The sequence below is a fragment of the Typha latifolia genome, chromosome 11 (genome assembly GCF_019914945.1).
Source record: "Typha latifolia isolate L0001 chromosome 11, TyphaL0001v2, whole genome shotgun sequence".
NCBI lineage: Eukaryota > Viridiplantae > Streptophyta > Magnoliopsida > Poales > Typhaceae > Typha > Typha latifolia.
This window is the reverse complement of record NC_133096.1, coordinates 2243054-2265367: the sequence shown is the minus strand read 5'-3', so window position 1 is coordinate 2265367 and position 22314 is coordinate 2243054. Positions and strand designations below refer to the sequence as shown.

Sequence of the window (22314 nt, the reverse complement as noted above, 5' to 3'; positions counted from 1 at the left end):
TATGGTCAAGTTGCACATCTTTTAGATGATCAAATCGTACGAAAAAACTAAGTCAATTAAACCAGAAATCTTATTGAAAAAGAAAATTTCTGATTAGTTTAATATTTTTTATTATAGCTACAGTAAATTAGATGTTATTTGTTAATAAATTTATTTCGGTAAAAATAAAAATAAAAAATAATTACAACGGTAATAGTTTGGTCGAACACTCATTTTTAAAGCTTGAAAAAGACAGGGGAGGACAGACGCGTCGTGTGGAAATAGTCTTCTGATATCATCGCTCTGCCAAGTCTCAACCGTCGTAACGTCGTTCCCTGTCGAATCTCCTGCAAGCCATCTGTTTCTCGTCAGTTTCGTACGGCCGCGCTTCTTCGAACTTGAGAGGAAACACGAAAGGAAAATACGACCTGGGTCGCCTTCTATTAATGCTTTCTCGCGGCAAATCCCAAACCCTCCCCTCCCCAACAAATAAAAAATAATGGTGGGTTGTAGAAGATCTCTCTCTTTGATGACGCTGTTGGTCTTCTTCTTGCTGTTCGTCTTCCTTATCCGTGCTTCCGACGCCCGTAAAGCTAGGGTTTTGGAGCCCCTTCCGACCAGCACTTCAGGTATTTCGTCTAATCTTACTCTTTTTTGGATATGTCTGGCATTACTTGGTTCTTTGGGATGGAAATGAAACCAAGTTAAGAGTTAGAGAGGTAAAATTGGTTCTTATTCTCTCCTTAATCGATGGCCGCATGGTTGCAATCTTGTATGATGTACTAAATTCTGAAGCAGAAGGAGATACTCTTGATATTTTAGGTGTCCAAGGAGGAGTTTTGTTCATGTTCTTGGTGTGTGGTTTTTCTAGGACACTCTGAAAGCAAGTTAACAAGTATTGTGTTGCTACTGGAAGTTGTTTCTCGAAATTTGGGTAGGTAAATTACAATGAAAACTTAAACGGACCGAAGCATTTGTTAGTCCAAGGAATACGATAGTAGCGTCGGTTCACTCGATTTCTGATCGAATTATTATGGCATATGAGATGATTAAGACTGTCCAATCCGAGGAATTGCACAATGTCTTATATGATAGCAGCATCGTTCACTCGATTTCTGATCAAATTATAATGACATACGAGATTATTAAGACTGGTAATTCATGGAATTAAACAGTTACACTTAGACATGCTCAGGAAAGGGATCATTCTTCGAGTTCGATCTTGGAGATTTTTCCCTTTAGTTCAGTTCTTTGCAGTTTTGTGACGGAGGTATATCTAGTGTGTCCTTCCCTCTTATCCTTATTTTCCTTAGCAACAGTCTATGTTTACTCTACAAGTGCGCGTTTTCTCTATAATCGGGCAAAAATTCTCTGTTTTCGTAATGTGTTTGTTCTTATGAGTGATCATGAAAGTATCCATGACTCCCATTGCTGTTAGTTAATGTACTTCGCATTCTTATCCTAGCAGATTTGCAAGATAATTCAGGAAGGAATGCTACACAAATAGAGAGAAGAACACTGAAAGGTGGAGGTAGTGGTGGTGGTGGTGGTGGTGGCCGTGGTGGTGGTGCTAGTGGTGGACGTGGAGGATCACCAAATGGGGCCACCCGTGGACGTATCATACCAATTGTGAACGGAGGTGGCTCTCATGACCATAAGCACAACGCAGCAGCTAGAACCAGCGGTGACCCCTTAATCATCACTCTTTCCTCCATTATCTTTGGGATTGCCATTGCGGCCTGTATATAAACTCCGTTTGACGTTTTGATTACAATCTTCGAAAAATCCCCAAACAACTGGGGATGCACTACTTATTCTGCTTGCATGCCAGATGAAGTTCGTTCCTTGGTTGACTTCTGTCTTTTTCTTTCTTTTCTCTTAGATGGGAGGTCATTTGTTGTACCGATTTAGCGTTATATAGTTAGAATTTTGCTTTTCATATTTGTAGGTTGTTGCTTATTTTCAGAAGATATGTAAACAAGATCCAAACTTTGTGCTAGTGGGTGTAGGCGTATTTTAAGAGTAATGCTGCTTAAGTGCTCTTTATTTTTGTCATAGGCATTTATTTGGTGGTAATCTTTAATGCAGAAGCCAGAGATTCTGCAAGAGAAATTATCCACCATCAAACTTTATATTTTGATTGTGTTATTATGATTTACGGTTCGAGGTTATTACCAGTGAAATATTACACAATTGTATTAGTAATCATAAGACCCTTTCATTAGTTATATTTCATAAATTTAGCTGAGGAAAGCTTCTGAGGAAAGTTTGTTTTGATTTCTAGAATGAGAGAATGAAGAAAATAGACAGACAGCTTCACCCTCAAATAGTGAAAGGGTGAAAGTTGAAGTCCTCGTAGGAATTGCAAATGCTCAAGACTTGCAAGCATTCTTCAAAGGAGACAGCATTTTCTTCACAACACTGCTGACTAATTACAAATTCCCTAAACTTGGATGCCTCCATGAGATCGTGTTTCTAAGATGGCAGTGATGCACATCATATATGTAAAGAAGTAGATGCATGAAAAAGACCACATTTGAGAGAACATTACTAAAATAGCAGAATTAGACAGGCGATCAAGGAATTAGGGTTTCGCAGAGGAAATGCAACAGAATGGGAGATGAGAATTTGAGGAGCGCGTAATATCAGTGTGATTTAAGGCACTAAAAGTAAAATGCAGATACTAATGATAATTATTCATATTAGGCTGTTAATAATAATAAAGACAAAACATATGAATGTTAAATAATTTTTTCTTACATTATAAACAGTAAACGTACTTCAACCTCCTTTTCATACAAAAGAAGCTTTACCAGCTAATTTTGTGAGAACACAAACAATGAGAACTATGTGGAATGTCAAAATTTCAATCTAAGTCACATTCCCTCTTGGGCCAAAAGATTTTTTGAAAGCATATCAACTAAATCTACAGAAACAGAAATAAGAACCCTATAGGCTCTCAAGAATGTGCTGCCGCGAAATTTGCTATATCAGAAGGCATGACTGATTAATGTTCAACAGGTTGAAGTGCTTTCTTTATCTCTTTCTTAGATACTGCGCCGTAGAAACAGATCCTGCTATCACCTTGCAGAACCTTTTGCTCTAGATGACTCTTGTACAAGTCCCAAAACTCAGTCCTGCAAAAGAGATGAAATGAGATCGAAAGAAAATGGGCATTGAATTGTGTTAGTAGCATTCATCCAAGGCTATAAGAAGTAACAAGCATAACATGTTGAGTTGGGATTCTAAAGTTAAACCTGACTTGCGGTAGCGTAAACAACGAGAAAGCCTTGGCATCTTTTTGCATGTCAAGAACAACGACTTGTAAGCATGACAACGACAAGGCTTCCATGTCAATTAACTTTTTGATCCTGGAATCATGAAAAATGAACTACAATTAGAAATTATATTGAGATAAACATTGGGCAGAGGTCATTGTCATTTGTCAGAGTGCAAAAGTTTATGATGTGCTTCCATGTCAATTAACTTTTTGATCCTGGATTCATGAAAAATGAAGAACAATTAGAAATTATATTGAGATAAACATCGGGCAGAGGTCATTGTCATTTGTCAGAGTGCAAACGTTTATGATGTGCTTCTTTGAGTATGGCAGACAATCAAACCAAGCTCCCAAAGGAAACTAGAGCATGCAGATAAAGTGATACCAAACCAACTGTGTTTGCAATTATGTCAGTTAGGCCTGTACATGAGCTTTCTATTGGCATGTCCCTATGAAACTAAAATAACTTCTGCAGTCCATAATCAGACTGGAACTTCCTGATAAGTTTAGTTCACCAATAGCTAGTTACAAAAGAAAAGACAGAAATTAATATACTGAAAGGGGTGATTTCATAGCTGCCTACTAATATAATCTTTCCCATGTGATAAGACCCAATTAGAACACCTTATACTAGTATAATCTTTCCCAAACTCTTACATCCAGCCATTAGATGTGGACATATAATGTCATGAAATCCTTCCAGGTGTTTTTCTCCGTCAATATGGATACTTCAATATGGTACTACGTCAATATTGCTCAACATGGATACTTCACTTATGCTAGTTCTGTGAATATCAGCAGGTTCATGTATATCAAATACCAATCTACTATGCCTTTCTAGAATCAGAATTCTATTATAAATTACAGTTGTGAATAGACAAAACTATTTCTGAAGAGATTGGAGAGTGGGGTTATGACATTTATTAGCACAGGCCCATAAAATTTATGTAGACCTCAAGTTGCATAAACAATACATGGATAGAACACCTAGAATAATGGTTTCACTTTGCTTGAAAACAACTATAATGCTTGTATCTGATGTTCAGATGCGGTTGACCTTTGAACCATCACTATCTTATTAAGTTTAACCTAGAAAGATCTGAAAAGGTCACAAGACCATTAGTTTAATCCTGAATTAACAAGTCAAATACATTCAGAAGCCATCAAAGATACAAAATAAAGCTTGCTGGATTTTCTTTTCCTAAAATATATTTGCCTAATTAGGTGGTTGATTTCATGTTTTCTATCAAGAGCACATTTTCTGATCTCTACTCAGTGTATGAGAATGAGCACTAAAAAAATCCTAGGAGGAAGAAATGACACAAGTACTTCTAGCACTGCTCCAAATACATCAGCATTACCAGTACCATTGTACCACATAATGCCGGCTCCGATATTTATTTGGCAGAGTAGGATGAAATTTGTGATAGTAATTTTGATATATTAAGTGCATGGAATGTCAATACACTTGAATTAGTTAAAAGGGCTCGAGATATTCTTTCTGCAACAATAAATACTCCAGCATCATAATTACTTTCAAAACCGGTACGGACGGTCCAGATGATTATCACATATTTCAAAGTCTAGATTTCAATTTTGTTTTCAGCTTTTGGTTAAAAAACAAAATATTTCAGTCTGTTTTGGTTCTATTGTCATTGTATCGATTCCTGACTTCTTTAATAAGTTAGTCTTCTTGATCTTATTTTTCAACGCATCACACAACATTTATAAATGAGATTGATATTGAGTTAGGTACAAATTAGATTCAAGTCAAATCCAACTTTAAATAAAAAATATACATTTAAAAATTATTATTTTGGTTGTTTTGATTGGATGCTAGTTTCAGATCAGATATGACCGAAATGCCAAATGCTTCAGTGAAACATCTAGGTTCTAGACAAAACTTCAAACCATGGATTATCAAAGTTCATTGAGTCTAGATATAGTTGAAGCTCTAGTTTGTACTAGGAATTGGATTAGAACCTCCCAAACACGTCAAACTATATTTATATACTGTTTTATTATTATTTATTTTTAAAATATAAATTAATTTATTATAGTGACTCTAAATTACCGTGATATATCATCAAGAAGCTAAACTAAAAATCAATAAGCAAGCACACATAATAGCATACCTTGAAAAAAATAACAAGGGGAAAAGTTCTCTTTATTTGAATTTTTTTCTCTAATGGGGATGAGAGTGATGTGTGGTAGGAGGAGATGGTGGAGGTGATTGGCAGTTAGTCAACTCATAACTTAGTTAGATATGCACATTGATTTGTGATTTATGATAAGGGAACCGTTTGGACAAATATTTACTAGATATAAATGCAAATATATGTGTATGGATCAGTGATGGCCGTGCCGAGGCGTGCCCCCTATGCCAGTAGCACGCCCCCTATAAAATTTTTAATAAATCTTTTAGGACATTTAGAGATGTTTTTAGGTCTTCAGTATGTTAATTGTTGATTTTTTTGTCTAAATATATGTATTAAAAATTTAAAATCTACATTACAATGTTTTATCTTTAGATTATTTTTATAAATAACCTATTTTATTAAAGATAAAACAATAGTTGAATATAAATATTATTCAACACATAATATGATTGAATACATTCATTAAAATTAATATTAATGATTAAACACTCCATAATATGATTAAATACTCCATAATATAATTGAACACATAATAAAATTCAATACATAATTGATAATAGTTCAATAATTAAAACTAATATCTAATTGAACGTAGAATGACGAGAATGATTAAAGATTTCATTTGCTAGCACAAGAATAACACAAAAATATTGCGTTAAATACTGTCGATATTCTTCAAAACTTATCCACTGATAATATTGATCGTTATAACGTCTCACATAGTCTTCATAAAAATAAGAATTTTGTAATTCTTCGATAATATGATATGGATATTGAAATACACGAAAACAACAGACACAGGCACACCATAAGCATATGCAGATTGTGGATATGGAGTATAATAAGGGTGTTGTGGCTCTGGTGGATGTGATTAATATGATGGTAATAATGATGAACTCATATCATCCTGTGGGCGCACCTCTCCTGATGTCCTGCTACCTATAGACTCAAATCCTTCCTTCATCTGACTATAATCATATTGAGCTTGAGATGGTCCATTTCCTTTCAAAAATGACAAATGAATTGTCATTCCAATTTTAAAAAATGACAAATAAGTTGTCATTTTAAAAATGACAAATGACAAAAGTTAATTGATGAAAATAAAAAAAGTTTAAAAAATGGGTTCTACATGTCATATCATGTTTGTTAAGAAAATAAGTAAAGTTAATTTGATAAAGATCGATAAAAATAGAAAAAATTTTAAAAAAAAGTCTCTACGTTGGCACATGACCGGCACGAGGCTGTGCCAGACGGCACATGGCCGTGTCGGATCGGCACGGATCAGCACGGCACGCGTGCAGTTCAGCATGGCATCGGCACGGGGGTGTGCCACTAGCACACCTCCATGCCAAGTGTTGTGCCTCTACTGGCACGGGGCGTGCTGACCGGCACGGCCATCCTTGGTATGGATTATAGAAAGCCTAATAGAAAGTTCTTTCTCAATCCACATGTAAAATAAACAAAAATTAATGAACTGACCAAAATCAAATGCATGAAGAAATGAGAAATTCCAAAAAAAAAAATTACCTGCTTGGAGTACCGCAAGCAATATTTACTCGACCTTTTAGCAATGTGGCCTAACAATAAAAAGCAAGATGAACAAAGTAAGCTAAATTCCCAAAAGATCAGTATACGAACACACAAAGATAAAGTTAGAAAGAATACAAGAATATGTAGGAATGATGTCCACAAATAAGTTATTTCATAGCACGAATTATTTTAAGCATCAATGATAAGGTCATGTTATCTTTGTTGGAAACATTAATAGATAATCACCATTTAACAGATATACATAATGTGATTAGAAAACTCAAGGGCGTCTCATAGTCTTTCGAGGAGTGAATGCCAAACCTCACAGATCAAACACTTCTTATTCTCTTTAATTTCTTTTAATATTGTTTAATCATAAGTCCTATCAGTATAATTTATTCTGTAGATATTATTCTACGTTAGTACTTAGTATGTCCTAGATTAGCTAGCATATCATTTCAAATCACATTATGTATATCTAATTAATGATGATTATCTTGTGAATATTTCCAGCAATCTTCCATCATGTGAGCATTATCTTTATCTTGGTCTATCAAGATAGAAATTGAAGATTAGGCAATTTTAGAATTTCAAAATGATCTAGACTTAATTTCACAGATAAAAACAAGTAATTGCCCTCACAGGATTCATTCATTCCAGATGATTGGCCAATCAGGGAAAAGATCATACGAGAACTCGCAGATACCTCTACTTACATTGACAGTCCTTACCAAAGTAAGGTGGCATACAACAGACTGAGTTAAGAAAGATTATAGATGCTGAAATCTCATGGAACATAATAAATAATTTCATACATGAGAATTAAACGAACCTGCTCTTCCACTTTCATGTGCTTTGCAAAAAGCTTTACTGGACGGCATTCTCGTGTAAATGGTTTCAAGCCCCTAGAAAACCAAAATTTTGTCACTCTATAATTACAAAACTAAAATCACACATATCTCAACTGCCCTACATGACAAGACTAATTATAGAACAGTTAACTAATACTACACAACATTTTACATGTCATCATCTAATTATGCACAGCATTGCTCAACATAACAAGAACAATTACTGAATTGAATTCCACTGCAAAAATTGTAAATCACCTGAGAAGCTCCAATGTCCTCAAAGCAGATGTGCTAATAACAAGTAAAGCAGGACTCCCTGCATTGACTACACCCTCTGAGAGCTTTCCTTCACAAAGAATTTCCTTCCAAGATGTGCCAAAAGACTCCTTCACATGGTCGCTAAAATAGTCTACGTTCTGATCAACACCTTCAGTGAGTTCAACCACGCAACTATCTGTGCATATTAGGATAAAAAAGATTAAATCCACCATTTCTATGAGCTTAAACTTTTAGAGAAGACCCTGAGCTCACATTGTATAGCTCTTAGAAAAGATGGTGTTCTGTAATAGTTATCAAACTAGGAGGTTCTGAATTTCAATCACAGACATCTATTGGCAAGAATACAAACCAAACCTCTACAAATTAGTCCAAATCCATTGATCGGTCCTATTAAAATGTGGCAAACCCAGATAGTAGAGGAGTGTCATAATATAACAGCTAAATATACTGTTCTCCACTAGCTTATTGACAGTGCGAAATTCCAAACTCATGAAAAAGCAATGATCTCCTCAAAATTCTAATCTCTCTACTTCTCAAACTATCTTGTTCAAATTGGACCCCAAAGTTGTCAATTTACGGGTTATATTAGAAGAAAACTTAGTTCAACGACAGTGCTACTCTACGAATCAACAGGAAAACTCTATAACACTGTAGCATATTTACATCTGAAAGGAAATCAAAGATGGAAGCTTTTGAGTAACACTGTAAGCATATTTATATATGAATTATTAGGGCCCTAATTCAGGAACAAGTGCCACTTTATAACCCAAATCAAAATCCTTTTAAATGTTAAAAGGACAGAAAAGTTGGAATCTTTGAGTACCACTATAGACATCGAGCTCAAGAGGTGAGAGCTTGGTCTTAGTCCCGGTTTGGTAGCAATGGAGGAAGAACCGAAGCTGCTCCGCCGCGGGAGAGGTGGAGAGGAGTGCATCGGATTCTCCACCATCTTCAGCCATCTTCTCGTCCTTCCTCCTCTTCTTCTCCTCCGCGACTAGGGTCTGGTTCTTGCCGAGGGGGATAAAGTTAGGGTTCGAAATCTTCCTTGTCTTCTTCTTCTTGATCTGATCGCGGGAAGAGAGGGTTTTGGTTGCGTTGTGGCCTCGTGGCTTCTTCCGCTTCGGTGCTTTTGTTGGTCTTTCCCTCGCCATTGCTCGTTAGGGTTTTGCTCTCGGAGGAGTGAAGGGTTTGGGGGATGTCGTTGTGCAGGAATAACAAATATTTCAGGAACAAGCACGACGAAATAGTGTGCAAAGTGTAAAATAAGTTATTTGCACCTTTGAAAACCCCAGTTTTGGTTTTCTATTGCAAGGAAATGGGGCCAGGGTAATTCAATAGCTTTCAAGAGTATATTAAGTAGCTCAATAAACACAAGAGACGCGGTAGAGCTACGACTCTTTAACATAAGTCTTACACTTATTTATAATAGACAATTTTATAATTAAAAATAGGGTATCAAGTCTGATGATATAGAAGAGATTAAAAGTGGAGCAAGCATCAGACTGCAACCATTCAAGGGAAGGAAAGAGAGGGGCAGCTTGCATGGCAATCACAACTGAAAGGCGACAATCGATAAGATAGGGGAGGGGCAATAGATAGGTGCTAGACAAGGCACTCTACACCAAAAAACTCTACCAGCCTAGGAGCAATGTAGTGGAGCACAAATGCAGTGCTACCAGGGCAGCTGCAACAATAAGTATGCTGTGAGGGAGGCGACAGGGGAAGACAGTAATAGCGGAAGGCAACAGTAAAGTCGACGGGAAGGCTACAAGAAAGCAGCGAGGGGAGATGGCAATGCATACCATGGGGTGTGGTTCCAACAAAGTGGAGCATCGACGTGATAGGAATGGTTGCGAGAGAGCTAAGAATTGTTGCAATCGAGTGAGGAGTAAAGAGTTGCGAGGTAGCCAGGCAATTGTAGCGAGCGCGGTGCGGCAAAGTAAAGAAAGGCTAGTTGAGCATGGGGACGCATAGTGCAGTTGAGGCACTTAACACATGGTGCGGGCCAAACAAAATAATCAAATCGACTTGGCTTGAAAATAAACTAAGCCAAGCTTGATCCTTAATATAGGCTTGAAAATAATGTCGAGCCAAGCTTGATAATAAGCTAGCTCAATCAAATAGGCTCAGTATGGCTCAAAATAATTATAACGTGTGTATGTGTATATATATATAATATGTGTTATACTTTCTATACTATACTATAATTTTATTATATTCTAAAATTTGTTTAAGCGGATTGTTATGTACTCTGATCTAGTAGAGTTTAATTTTGAATTCTAATCTTATTTTATATTTTTCAAATACATAGATATTTCTAATTTTTTGTAATATTTATATTTTTGAATTAGGTCTTATTTCAAGCTTGATCCAAGCATAAATCAAGGTTAATTTAATTCAAACTTGATCAGGCTCAAAATTTGGCTTGAATTGATTACGACTTGAAATTGTATATTGATCGGCTCATTTAGGCTCGAGCTCTAAATCAACTCAAAATTGGCTCGAATTAAAATAATTTTAATTCGAGCTCAATCAAGCTCGGTTTGATTACGCCCATAGAAGAAATAGTGTGACATCCAAACTCTAAACATGTGCATGGCACGAGCCCACACGGCACGTGCATAGCACCTGACCATTCGGTTAGATACTGACAATCAAATAAACATGTAGTAATATCATGATTTTATCCACAATATTTAAGCTAAGAATAACACAAGTCTAACTATCAATAGCATACAAATAACCCTACATGGGCCCCACACAGACCACAACACATCATCAAAGGCTTTTCAAAACTACATATACACAATGGTGGTATATATGTAATTATACAAGTACAATGTCACCTGCTAAAATATAAGACAATAATACAGATATACTTTAGAAGATGTCAACTATTATATCAGATAAGATAACTCTTCTAGCGTATAACACTAACCATACTCTACTCCTCACTGGCCGACAAGACCTCTAAGGGAGTATCCTCCTCTCGTTCACCTGGGTTTTTGGAAAGGAGGAAACAAAAGAGTCATGAGCTAAAGGCTCAATGAATAGACCTTACCTCGAATCAGTGATGCCAAACAGAGAGTAAATCAAGTACTGGATAATATGAATCAAGAAAAGCATCATGTTATGAATGAGTATATGAATATCCATCAATAATACATAAGTGAAAAATAGATAAGATGTCATGTCATAACTGATAAAATAAATAGTCCTCAACAATGTATAAATAAATCTCTAAGTCATACCATCATCATAACTCTCTCTCTAATATAACAAATGATGCATGCCGACCATGAACATACTATGATATCAAATACAACTATATATGATGCATATTGATTACTCGATAATCAGATAACCAAATGATAATAAAATCATATGTATTTCTCAACATCACAATCATCATCGACATCTCGGTATCATATCATCATACTAGACCACTGTGCACAGTCAACACCTAGTACCCGTCTCAACATCATGCCCGAAGGCTCAGAGCATACTCTGTCATCCGCAAGGAGTATCTCAAATATAATCATACCCTGCCATCCGCTAAGGGTATCAACATCCATCCAGACCGGGCACCCTCATAGTTGATAGAAACCTCGTGAGGATAACTCACCACATATGCCTTAGCGAACGGCATGTGTCCGAATGTCTGCTGCGCACATAGACTAACGACCTCGGACGTAAGACCAACAGGATCGCAACTATGTCGAGCGATCAATCATCCACCAAGCGCGTCCTAACCCTTGCGCCCACTCGGGTATCCTCACACTTTCTATCAACTATCATATCAATCACATTTCATGCTTTTCTTCTAAATGACAGATCAAATACATATATCCAGTACGATAACAAGTCAATGCATAACAGGAATTTAGATGGAATAAGAATCAAGAAAAAATGATGCAATGTAGTCTCCAACTATATCGTCAACACATGCATACTCATACTAATCTATTACATGCATACTCATGCTACAGATCAACTCGGTAAATAATCATAACAGTAGAATCATCTCTCATGATCTCTATATATCACCAATGTGCTCATATTCTAGATCAACATAATCAGATGCATGATAAAATATGCTCGACTGTAATCATCTCTAGATAAAGTCATATAATTATGTTGGAGGCCAAAACATGCATGTACATAATATATAATATAACCTAATTTGAGAAAGGCATCTAAGGAATAAGACTACTCACCCCACTGTAAATACCAAACCACTACTCGTTCACGCTGCTACGATAACGATCAAGCCTCGATAGCTAGGTCCACAGGGTCTTGAACAGGGGGGTCGGGATCTGAAATTATTTATAACAGATATGTCAGTTTTTCTATTAATTAAAATTAACCCGACAAAAGGATAGTTTCTAGTTGTAATTATGTACTCTTCAATTCTATATTTGTTTTTGTTATTTATTAATCATAATTATATTATTTAATAGTGTATTTAAAATATATTTTATATGTCTATTATTCTCTTTGATAATTAAGAAAATAAAAATTAAGTTACTGCAATTAATTACGTAAGAATATACGTACATAACCCTAATAATTTCTATTACCTACTTAGGATTAAAATAATAATTTATATTGCAGGTATTTTGCTAAACATGATATAATTAGAACTATATACTAACTATGATATAATTATATTTAATTTGTATAACCTAAATACATTAAATTAACTAAGCTAAACTAATTGTGCATATATATATATATATATATATAATTGTATATAGTGCTGGGCTCACCATGCACAGCAAGGCGCTGGGCCGAGCCCAGCGCCTGGCGCTGCAAGGGCGCTAGGCTGAGCCCAGCACCCCTTGTAGGGTGCAGCTAGGGAGAGAAGGGAAGAAGGAGGAGGAGAGGAAGAAGAAAGAGAAGAAGAAGGAGAAGAAGAAGAAGAAAGAAGAAGAAGAAGAAGGTTGGGCCATGGGGGAGGGGTGCGGCCGCTGGTGGCCACTCAGCGGCTGGCCTCTCGCCGACGGCTCAATCCTCCGGCGGTCCGAGAGAAAGCCGACAAAGAGAGAAAGAGAGATAAAGAGAGAGAGAGAGAGAGAGAGGTAGAAAGAGAGAGAGAGAGAGATAAAGAGAGAAAGAGAGAAGGAGAATGAGGGAAGCTCACCGGCGCTAGTGGAGGTGGCGGCGGCAGCAGGTAGAGAGAGAGAAGCGGTGTTTGAGAGAGAGAGAGAGAGAGAGAAAGAGAGAGAGAGAGAGAGAGGAAGATGAGAATGAATTCGAGAGAGAGAGAAGCGGTGGGGGGAGGGGGCTGCGGCGGCGGCGGCGGGGGCCCACCGCGCCCGGCCCGGCTCGGCCGGAGTTGGCGGGCCAGCGCTTGGGGCGCGTGGCGCCCATCTCCGCTGCCACTGCATGGTACGAGCGGTCGTGCCATGCAGTGCAGAATTTTTTTTTTTTTATAAACTTGGGTTATTACAAATAGGTTTGAAGAGAAAAGAGAGAGAACAATATAAGAGTAAGAAACCTAGATTAGGAAGGAAAATAAACCTCTTAAAAGAGGGAGAAAGGCCCTCCCCTCCTCTAGTCGCTCGGACGAAGGGAGGAGAAGATGGAGGGGTTAAGGAAGGCGACCAAACCTAGCAAAGTTAGGGTTGTTGCTTCTCTAAGTCTAACTCCAAACTTTTGTAAATTGATATTTGCTTGAATACGAATTTAATTAAGCCGAGCTTGAGCTTGATCAAGTCGAGCTTTGATCGAGCTTGAGCTTGATCAAGTCGAGCTTTGATCGAGCTTGAATTGAAATTAATTAGAGCCTTATTATAGAATTAAGTTTGAATTAAAAAATACTAATTTAAGTTAATTTCGAGTTAATTTTAGGTACAGCCAAGCTTGAGCCTAAATCGACTAATCAATAAGGAATCTCAAGCCTAAAATAATTCAAGTCTAAATCAAGTCTAACCAAGCTTGAATTGATTCAAGCAAGCTTGAAATAAAGCCTAATTCGATGGCGAAGATATATGAATTAATGTAGTAATATTATGAGTTCTTAAATATTGACCTTAAGATTCATATATTATTATATATTATTACATATAATTTTATTATCTTTTAGCCTTATTGAGCCGAGCGTGAATGGATTGGCTGATGATCAAGCTCAATTTGAAAGTAATTTCGAGTCTATTATGCGGATCAAGCTTAAATCAACTCATTTTTTAGACGAGTTTGATCAATCCCATTCAAGACTAAATCGTGCTAGTTGGATTATTTTGAGAGGCCTATGTGTAACAACCCAATCCCCCAAAAAAAAAAACTAGTTACATGGCACGACGTGGCCGGCCACAATGTAGCCGGCCTCGTGCCATGCAGTGGCAGAAGGGGAGCGTGCCACGCCCCCCTCGCGCCGCCGCAGCCAACCGACTGCGGCCAGCTGGCCGCAGGGGGCCCCAGCGCCGCAGCAGCCACCGCCAAGACCCCCCCACCGCCTCTCTTTCTCCCTCTACATCTCTCTTTCTCCCACTCTCTCTCTTTCGGTCTTTCTCTCTCTCCTCCTCCCCTTAAACTCTCTCTCTCTCTCAAACTTTCTCTCTCTTTTTCCTCGTGCTGCCGCCGATCTGCCACCACCGGGGTAAATTTCCCACTTTCCCTTTCCCTCTCTCTCTTTCTCTATCTCTCTCTTTCTATATATATATCTAGCTCTCTTTCTCTTGCCTTGGGCTCGGGCTCGTCGGAGTCGAGCCGCCGGCGAGAGGCCGGCCGCTGGATGGCCACCAGCGGTCGGTGCCCTCCCCGCCGGCCTGGGTCTGCAACCCCCTCCCTCACCTCCTCTCTTTCTTCTCTTCCTCTCCTCTTCTTCTTCTTCTTCTTCTTCTTCTTCTTCTTCCTTCTTTCTTTCTTTCTTTCTTTCTTTCTTTCTTTTTCTCCTTCTTCCTCAGCTCCTTCTCTTTCTTTCTACACAGTGCTAGGCCGAGCCCAGCACTAATGGCAGATTTAATTAATTAATTATTTATTTATTTTATTTATGTTATTTATTTAGGTATTTTTCTTCTTAATTAATGCAAATAGATTATTTAGACATTAACTATTTTAATAATATTATATATTCTTCAATATAATTATTATTAATTATAATTTGTATAGCTAATGATTAATTAGGTATAAATATAGGTAATACTTATATTTATTATTTATATCCCTATTAGAGTAATATATAGATTTGTAAATTATAATTATCAAATTTATATACTATTATTCTTATGAGCTACATTTTAAGTAATTCTAATAATCTATTATACATTATTATTTTGTAACAAATAAAATACTAGGCTTATGTATTTATTTATTATTTTATAAAGTAGTGATTATATAGTTCTAATTAATCAAGATATAATTATAATTAGTTTTTTTTATCTATATTTATAGTTTTATTTTTAAAATCTAGCTAGTTATAAAGATAAGTAGAAATTCTAAAACCTACTAAATCATCTTATATTACATGAACGGATTTTAATTAGATGAACGGCGAACTTCATGCTACTTAAATATTTTCAGACCCTGAACCCCCTTATTTGAGACCCCGTAGATCGTACTAGCGATGAGTTGTCATTCGGTTGATTAGCGGATACGAGGGAAACGTTGTTTGCGTCTTCTGATCAAGGGTGAGTAGTCTTATCCCTTAGACGCCTTTCTCAAATTATGTTATATTATATATTTATGTACATGCATGTTTTGGCCTCCAGCATGATTATATAATTTTATCTAGAGATGATTACAGTCGAGCATATTTTATCATGCATTCGATTATGTTGATTTGGGATATGAGTACATTGGTGATATATATAGAGATGATTAGAGATGATTCTATTGTTATGATTGTTTACCGAGTTGATCTGTAGCATGAGTATGCATGTAATAGATTAGCATGAGTATGCATGTATTGACGATACAGTTAGAGACTACATTGCATTATTTTCTCCTGATTCCTATTCCACCTAAATTCTTGTTATGCGTTGACTTGTTATCATACTGGATATTTGCATTTGATCTGTCATTTAGAAGGAAAGCATGAAATGTGATTGATAAGATAGTTGATAGAAAGCGTGAGGATACCCGAGTGGTCGCGAGGGTTAGGGTATGCCTGGAGATGATTGATCACTCGACATAGTCACGATCATGTTGGCCTTACGTCGGAGGTCGTTAGTCTGTGTGCGCAGCAGACATTCGGACACATGCCGTTCGCTAGGGCATATGTGGCGAGTTATCCTCACGAGATTTCTATCAACTATGTGGGTGCCCGGTCTGGATGGATGTTGATACCCTAGCGAGTGACGGGGTATGGTTATATTAGAGATACTCTTGCGGGTGGCGGAGTATGCTCTCAGCCTTTGGACATGATGTTGAGACCGGATACTAGGTATTGACTATGCACAGCGGTCTAGTATGATGATATTATACTGAGATGTCGGTGATGATCGTGATGTTGAGAAATGCATATGATTTCATTATTATCTGACATACCTAATTATTTAGTGGTCAATATACATCACATATGATTGCATTTGATATCATAGCATTGTCATGGTCGGCATGTATCATATATCATATTTGAGAGAGAGTTATGATGATCATATGACGTGGTGATCTGTTTATTCATTGTCGAGGATTATATATCCTTATCGGTTATGACATATTATCTATATTTCATTTATGTATTATTGAGGACACATTCATTTACTCATTCATGACATGATACTCTTTCTGATTCATATTATCTAGTACTCGATTTACTCTCTATTTGGCATTGATTCGGGGTAAGATATATTCACTAAGCCTTTTGCTCATGACTCTCTTTATTTTTTTTCTAACCCCTCAGATTTGTGGTATGTGATAGCGACCTAAGATATCTTGAGAAGATATTTTAGAGTAATGATGGGGTGAGCTATTGATGCGAGACGGTATAGAAGATAGTTTAACCAGACATTGAGTTGTATTGTTGTTTGTTATATTTGTACCTTATTGTATCAGATGATGATTTGTGTAGTATATGTCAGATTTTATAGCAATTGTGTATCAACTGTTTAGTTATATCTTGATGGTTTGTTGTGGCCTGTGTGAGCCCTGCCAGATTATATAGTGGTCTAATGTATATTATTATGGACGTGAATATTCATATATTAACATATTTATTTGGTTGATAGTATGATTTATTTGGCGATGGATTATGTGATCATGGATATGTTAGCAGGTGTTATTTGATGATATCATGATTGTATGTGCAGAGGAGTGTATCTATGTGTGACGGGCCCCTTCCGATTTGTCGCGTGCGCCGTGCGTGCCGTGCGGGCGTGAGTGCATGCACGTGCCCGTGCCGGGCGGGGGCGTTACACTATGCTTGAAAGTAAAATTTACATTTATCACCTATCTTTATGCATATTTGCATATTATACTTTTTTTTAATATTTCTAAATAACACCATATTTTTGTTATTTTTTTATTTCTAAAATTTAACATAAAATACTTATGCACTTAGTAAATCTAGTTTTGTTTTAAAAATAAAGAACAAATATTATTCAATATAAATAATAATATAAAAAGATAAAGAACTATGGCCTATGCGGCACACCAAAATGTAGCTACCCTAAAAGAAAGTGGTGTCCTCTATGCAGGGTTACCCACATCTATTTCTTTTAAGGTATAACCTAGAACCTCATTCCTAGGTCGTCGGATAACATAAACATTCGAAACTTCTCTATGAAAACAACACTCCTCCAATTCGATCAAAATAATAGTAAGAAAAAAAATTGAGAAAGAAGTAGCCAAAATATTATATTTAAACTAAAAAATTTTGTGATATAATTTTTCATGAACAAATTCCATGTCGTTTGATCCTTTTACTAAATTTAACTATGCCAATTAATTAGAACAAGACATTACCAGAATTTTAGCTTTGCCAAGTCTACGATTTAGAACCCATTAAAAATTAATTTTGGTGGAGTGACAAATTTAGTAGGTGGTAAACAAATGTAGTAGGCATCTATTATTAGGGGGTGCACACTAATGCAGGTTGAAAATTATGGTGAGGCTAATTTGGTAGTTTGTTGTAGATGAGACTTTAGAATACTTCTTGGTTTGCAACGATCAACGGTGTTTGAACGTCGTCCACCCGTTCAAATGGCCTGTGTAACGTGATACTAGCGGTGCACGAGCATTCAAATGTTATCCATCTGTTCGAACAACCTGTGAGTTTTTTTTATTCAGCCCCAAAGTCAGCCCTATCAATAAATAAATTAGGTTTTAAGATTTAGTATGGGTGCAAGTTGTAAGAAAAGAAATATGAGAAGTTTTTGCATAAAGAGAGGGTTCTATGAGAGTTCTCACTCTATTTTATTTGAGAGAGATTGGAGAGTGAATTTTTTTTGTATTTGTATCTTTATTTGTATTAAATTAATAGATTAAAATTTGTACTACCCATAAATGTAGATACATCGTCGAATCACGTAAATTTTATCTCTCTCTCTATACTCTTTGTGGTTTGCATATATTTTAAAATTATTTATTTGTGATTTGATTGGGTATTTGAAGATCTCTACGTCTAGCATCTTGATTGTGGATTTTTTATTTGATATTGATATTAGCCTTGCTAATATTTAGTTTACCCTAATATTTTGTTATCCTATTAGATTTATTTGTGAGCGTTTAAAATTACTTTCGTTATCTTCCACCTATTTGGATTTTAGCACAACAAAGTGGCATCATGGCTCAACAATAAACGAATGTGATTTTAAAAGTGCATGATTTCTTAGAACTTTTAAATCTAGTTATAGAGAAGGGCATAAAGCTATATTAATGAAGATAAAAATAGAAATAATATTTTTACTTCACACAAGCTTAGCAAAATAGCCTTACGAAAATAATTTGTGTATAAATCAAACTCTTAAAATGTTTAAGTAAACATATAGCAAAGAAAGTTAGCCCCATTATAAAGAGATAGACGTTGTCGATTTTGATCCCAAATCAACTAATATAATTTTATTTGATATGTCCCAAATTTTTAGAAAATAACTATAGCCTTAAGCAAAAAAACAAAAAAATTGTCTTAAATACTATTAAGAAAAATGTCTTTATCTAAGATTACTATCATATCTAATGAAAGACAAAATGACACATATATCACTTCCATCAGCTAAATTATATGTTTCATATCGATTCATCCATAGTTCAAGGGGCATTTTCTAATGAACAAAAATGATAATTACACCTAAACTTGTGAGCTATTGCTCGTTTTCACATAAACCCCCATCATTTTTTTTTGTAGCATAATGACTCTCTTAACTATCTACAACCTCTAAAATGCTTAGCCTACCAATTACCTATTATTATTTTTTAGGATTAAATATATTTTACACCCTTGTACTTATGCGTAAAATTACTTTACCTCTCTCCCTCCCTCATACTATAAAAAGTCTCAAACCAATACCTATACTTATGATTAAAGTGAGACTATCAGTTTTTTTATTAAATTTAACCGAGTACCATGGCTATTTTCGTTATTTAGTTATATTATCTCAAACATTCATGTCTTCTTTAACAAACACAATAGAGTCATTTTGGTCATTTTGACGTCATTCAATTAATTTAACAAAAAAAAACTAATATATATATATATGCAAAAACTATGGTATAAAAAGGATATACACGTAAATATAAAATTTAAAAAGGTATTCATACAAATAAATAATATTAGATGGGTATAAATGTAAACAAACCTCTTATTTTTGTTTTGAAATTCTCACTTTTATTTTACATTTTTCACAATCAAATAAAAAAAAAATTCATGGTTCTAGTCTCACACTCTCTGTTTTATTAAATATTAAAGAATACTAAATTTTTGTTAAAATATAAGTTCTTTCTACTTTCCAAGATCACTACATTTCTGTAACCATTAGATAGTAGTTGCTATAAATAAAATAAATGTTTCAATAGTCGAAAGAGTCAATATCAAGATTGGGCGTTTGAAATGCTTTTCAGACAATTTTATCAAATATTGCTAAATTTTTGTTAAAATATAAGTTCATTCTGCTTTCTAAAATCACTACTATTTCCTCACTTTCTATTAAGACATACTTGGTTGTCGAAAAGTGAGGAAAGTTAAGTTATCTTAGAAAATAGAAGTTTCTAGAGAATTTATCCAGTATTTTTTTAAACTTTTTTATTGTTTGATTGAAAAGATAATAAATAAAAGTTAGAACATCAAAACAAAAATAAATTCACATCTGTACCCCTTTCAAATTTATATTTATCTGTATATCATTTAAGCCATATTTTATATTTAATTTTCAAAAAAAAAAATTTAAAATCTGCAGTACATATGTCTTTAAAGACATAAATATCTTCAAATGAAAAGAGTGTGTAAAAACAAACATAATGGTATGTTTATTTTCTTTCTCAAATTGATGTAAATTTTATGATTAATTTGGTTTAAGGAAGTATTCAAAAAAAGTTTTAAAAGGTATCACTGTAAAAAAAAATACCAAGAAGTGTTTTAAAAAAGATAAACATAAATATTAATTATACAGAGATATACATGTAAATAATAGATTTTTAGAAGGGTATACATGTAAGGATAAAAATTAATTAAAACAAATTCTTACTATTTTATTAGATACTTAGTAGTCACATGTTTTTGAATTAGAATTGAAAAATTGAAAATTTTGGCCAAAAAATTATAAAAAATCTTATAATTTAAAAAAAATCAAGTAAATCACTTTCCAACTCAATTCTTTTAACCAAACAATAAAAAGTGAAACCACTCACTTTACTTCCCTCATCTCATTTCCATGTAGACTCATCATGAGATGCACAAAAAGCAATATATCTGATTTATTTTGATTTATTTGGATAGCATAATATCCCTAGAAAAATGTCAATTTAATTCCTCCAAATAAAAGTTGAAGATTCAAATCTTCAAGTAATTTCCTCCAAGAAAATATGTAGGAAAGATTATAACTTGTAGCTAGCTTTAATCTTCTTCTTTTATCTTCAATAAATTGTTAAGAAATTCTTAAATAATACTCAACCTTTTCATCATTTTTTAATTAACACTTTATATTTGAACATTTTGTAATTAGACCTTTCTTTTCCTATAATTTTCATACAATACTCTACTCTCATGCTTTTAATGCAGTTGTGTTTAACCTAGGAAAAAATAATTAAAACACTGAAAGACATGACCATGGTGTACCAATAAATCTTTGGGCAAGCTATATTCATACATCATCTTTGGGCTGGGCTGAGTATGGTGGCTATTCTTCAACAAGTAGCCCATTAATTGATGCACAAAATTTAAAATAAAAAAAAATATTTTATACACGCATCTATAATTTTACTCATATTTTATTATTTGATTGTAAAACATAATAATTAACTTGAATAAATTCATATTTGATTACTAAACTGTAAATAAATATGTTAACTATAATAGAAATGTTACTTAAAAAGTTGCATGACTTAATGTATCGCATAACTTACATAATGTTTGACAAAAATATATATGAGTGTTTGATTGTAAAATATATTTTAAAAGAGATCCAATTCTTGATTGAGGAACCAAACTCTCCTAAACAACCTAAAGAAAATATATTAAGGGGAGTTCCAAAAAGGGGTCCCACCTATTCCAAGAAAAGATATTGGATACTCTGTCTACTGGTTAATCATCTATCTAACTAACTAGGGACACAGGACAAGCAGTAAGAGGGATTTGGAGAGCCATCAGACGAGACAAATGACAAGTGTAGTTGGTCCAAAATTTAATGCCTGACGGCTCTCAGACTCCCTTTAGGACATGAGCAAATCTAGGAGCTCCTTCTTTGGGCCCATCTCTATTAAGACACCTTGTGGCTCACATAGAAGTTTACCATGCTTTTAATCCCATGTTGGGGATCCCTAATTCATCAAAAATCCAAAATAGTTGAAGTATCCAAAATCATATGTAGTAGAGAAAAGTTGGATTCTTTTCTTTTCTTTTCTTTTCTGCAACAATTTCATCATGGTCATTGATAGATCTTGCAAACCAAAGAAACAACAAATGGAGGCCTCAGAATGCCACTTTCCTAACATATGTAGTAGGCCTATAAGATTACTTCAAACAGATTCCCTGAAAGGACAGCAAAGTTTGTGAACAGTTATGAACTATGAAGAGGAACTAGTCTAGTCTATTGCAGAATTTGTTCACATGAGATAAAAATTAAGAACCCTAACCAAAATC

The 22314-nt window shown here is 35.0% G+C and overlaps 1 protein-coding gene and 1 long non-coding RNA gene across 3 annotated transcripts; one reads left to right on the top strand and one right to left on the bottom strand.

The window, feature by feature from the left end:
* The first annotated feature begins 301 nt into the window (after positions 1-301).
* Positions 302-2034, top strand: LOC140797270 (uncharacterized). The gene is made up of 2 exons (XR_012110602.1): positions 302-608; positions 1448-2034. It is a non-coding gene; the product is annotated as an uncharacterized lncRNA (long non-coding RNA).
* Positions 2035-2714: 680 nt separating this feature from the next.
* Positions 2715-9401, bottom strand: LOC140798241 (uncharacterized). 2 transcript variants are annotated; one of them, XM_073152024.1, is made up of 6 exons: positions 8902-9401; positions 8058-8253; positions 7781-7853; positions 6946-6995; positions 3237-3350; positions 2715-3116 (listed from the first exon to the last, which is right to left on the bottom strand). In XM_073152024.1, the coding sequence occupies exons 1-6, from the start codon at positions 9227-9229 to the stop codon at positions 2987-2989; spliced, it is 891 nt and encodes a 296-aa protein (XP_073008125.1). In that variant the 5' UTR covers positions 9230-9401; the 3' UTR covers positions 2715-2986. The 2 variants fall into 2 exon arrangements, with proteins under 2 accessions (XP_073008125.1, XP_073008126.1); XM_073152025.1 differs by lacking the exons at positions 2715-3116; positions 3237-3350 and adding an exon at positions 3403-3475 and having other exon boundaries at positions 8902-9354.
* Between the last annotated feature and the right edge of the window lie 12913 nt (positions 9402-22314).

Coding starts and splice junctions, on each gene's coding strand:
- LOC140798241 (XM_073152024.1), bottom strand. CDS start 9,229: ATGGCGAGGGAAAGACCAACAAAAGCACCGAAGCGGAAGAAGCCACGA. Junction 8,254..8,901: donor TGAGCTCGATGTCTATAGTG/GTACTCAAAGAT, acceptor TAATATGCACAG/ATAGTTGCGTGGTTGAACTC. Junction 6,996..7,780: donor ACATGAAAGTGGAAGAGCAG/GTTCGTTTAATT, acceptor TTTTATTGTTAG/GCCACATTGCTAAAAGGTCG.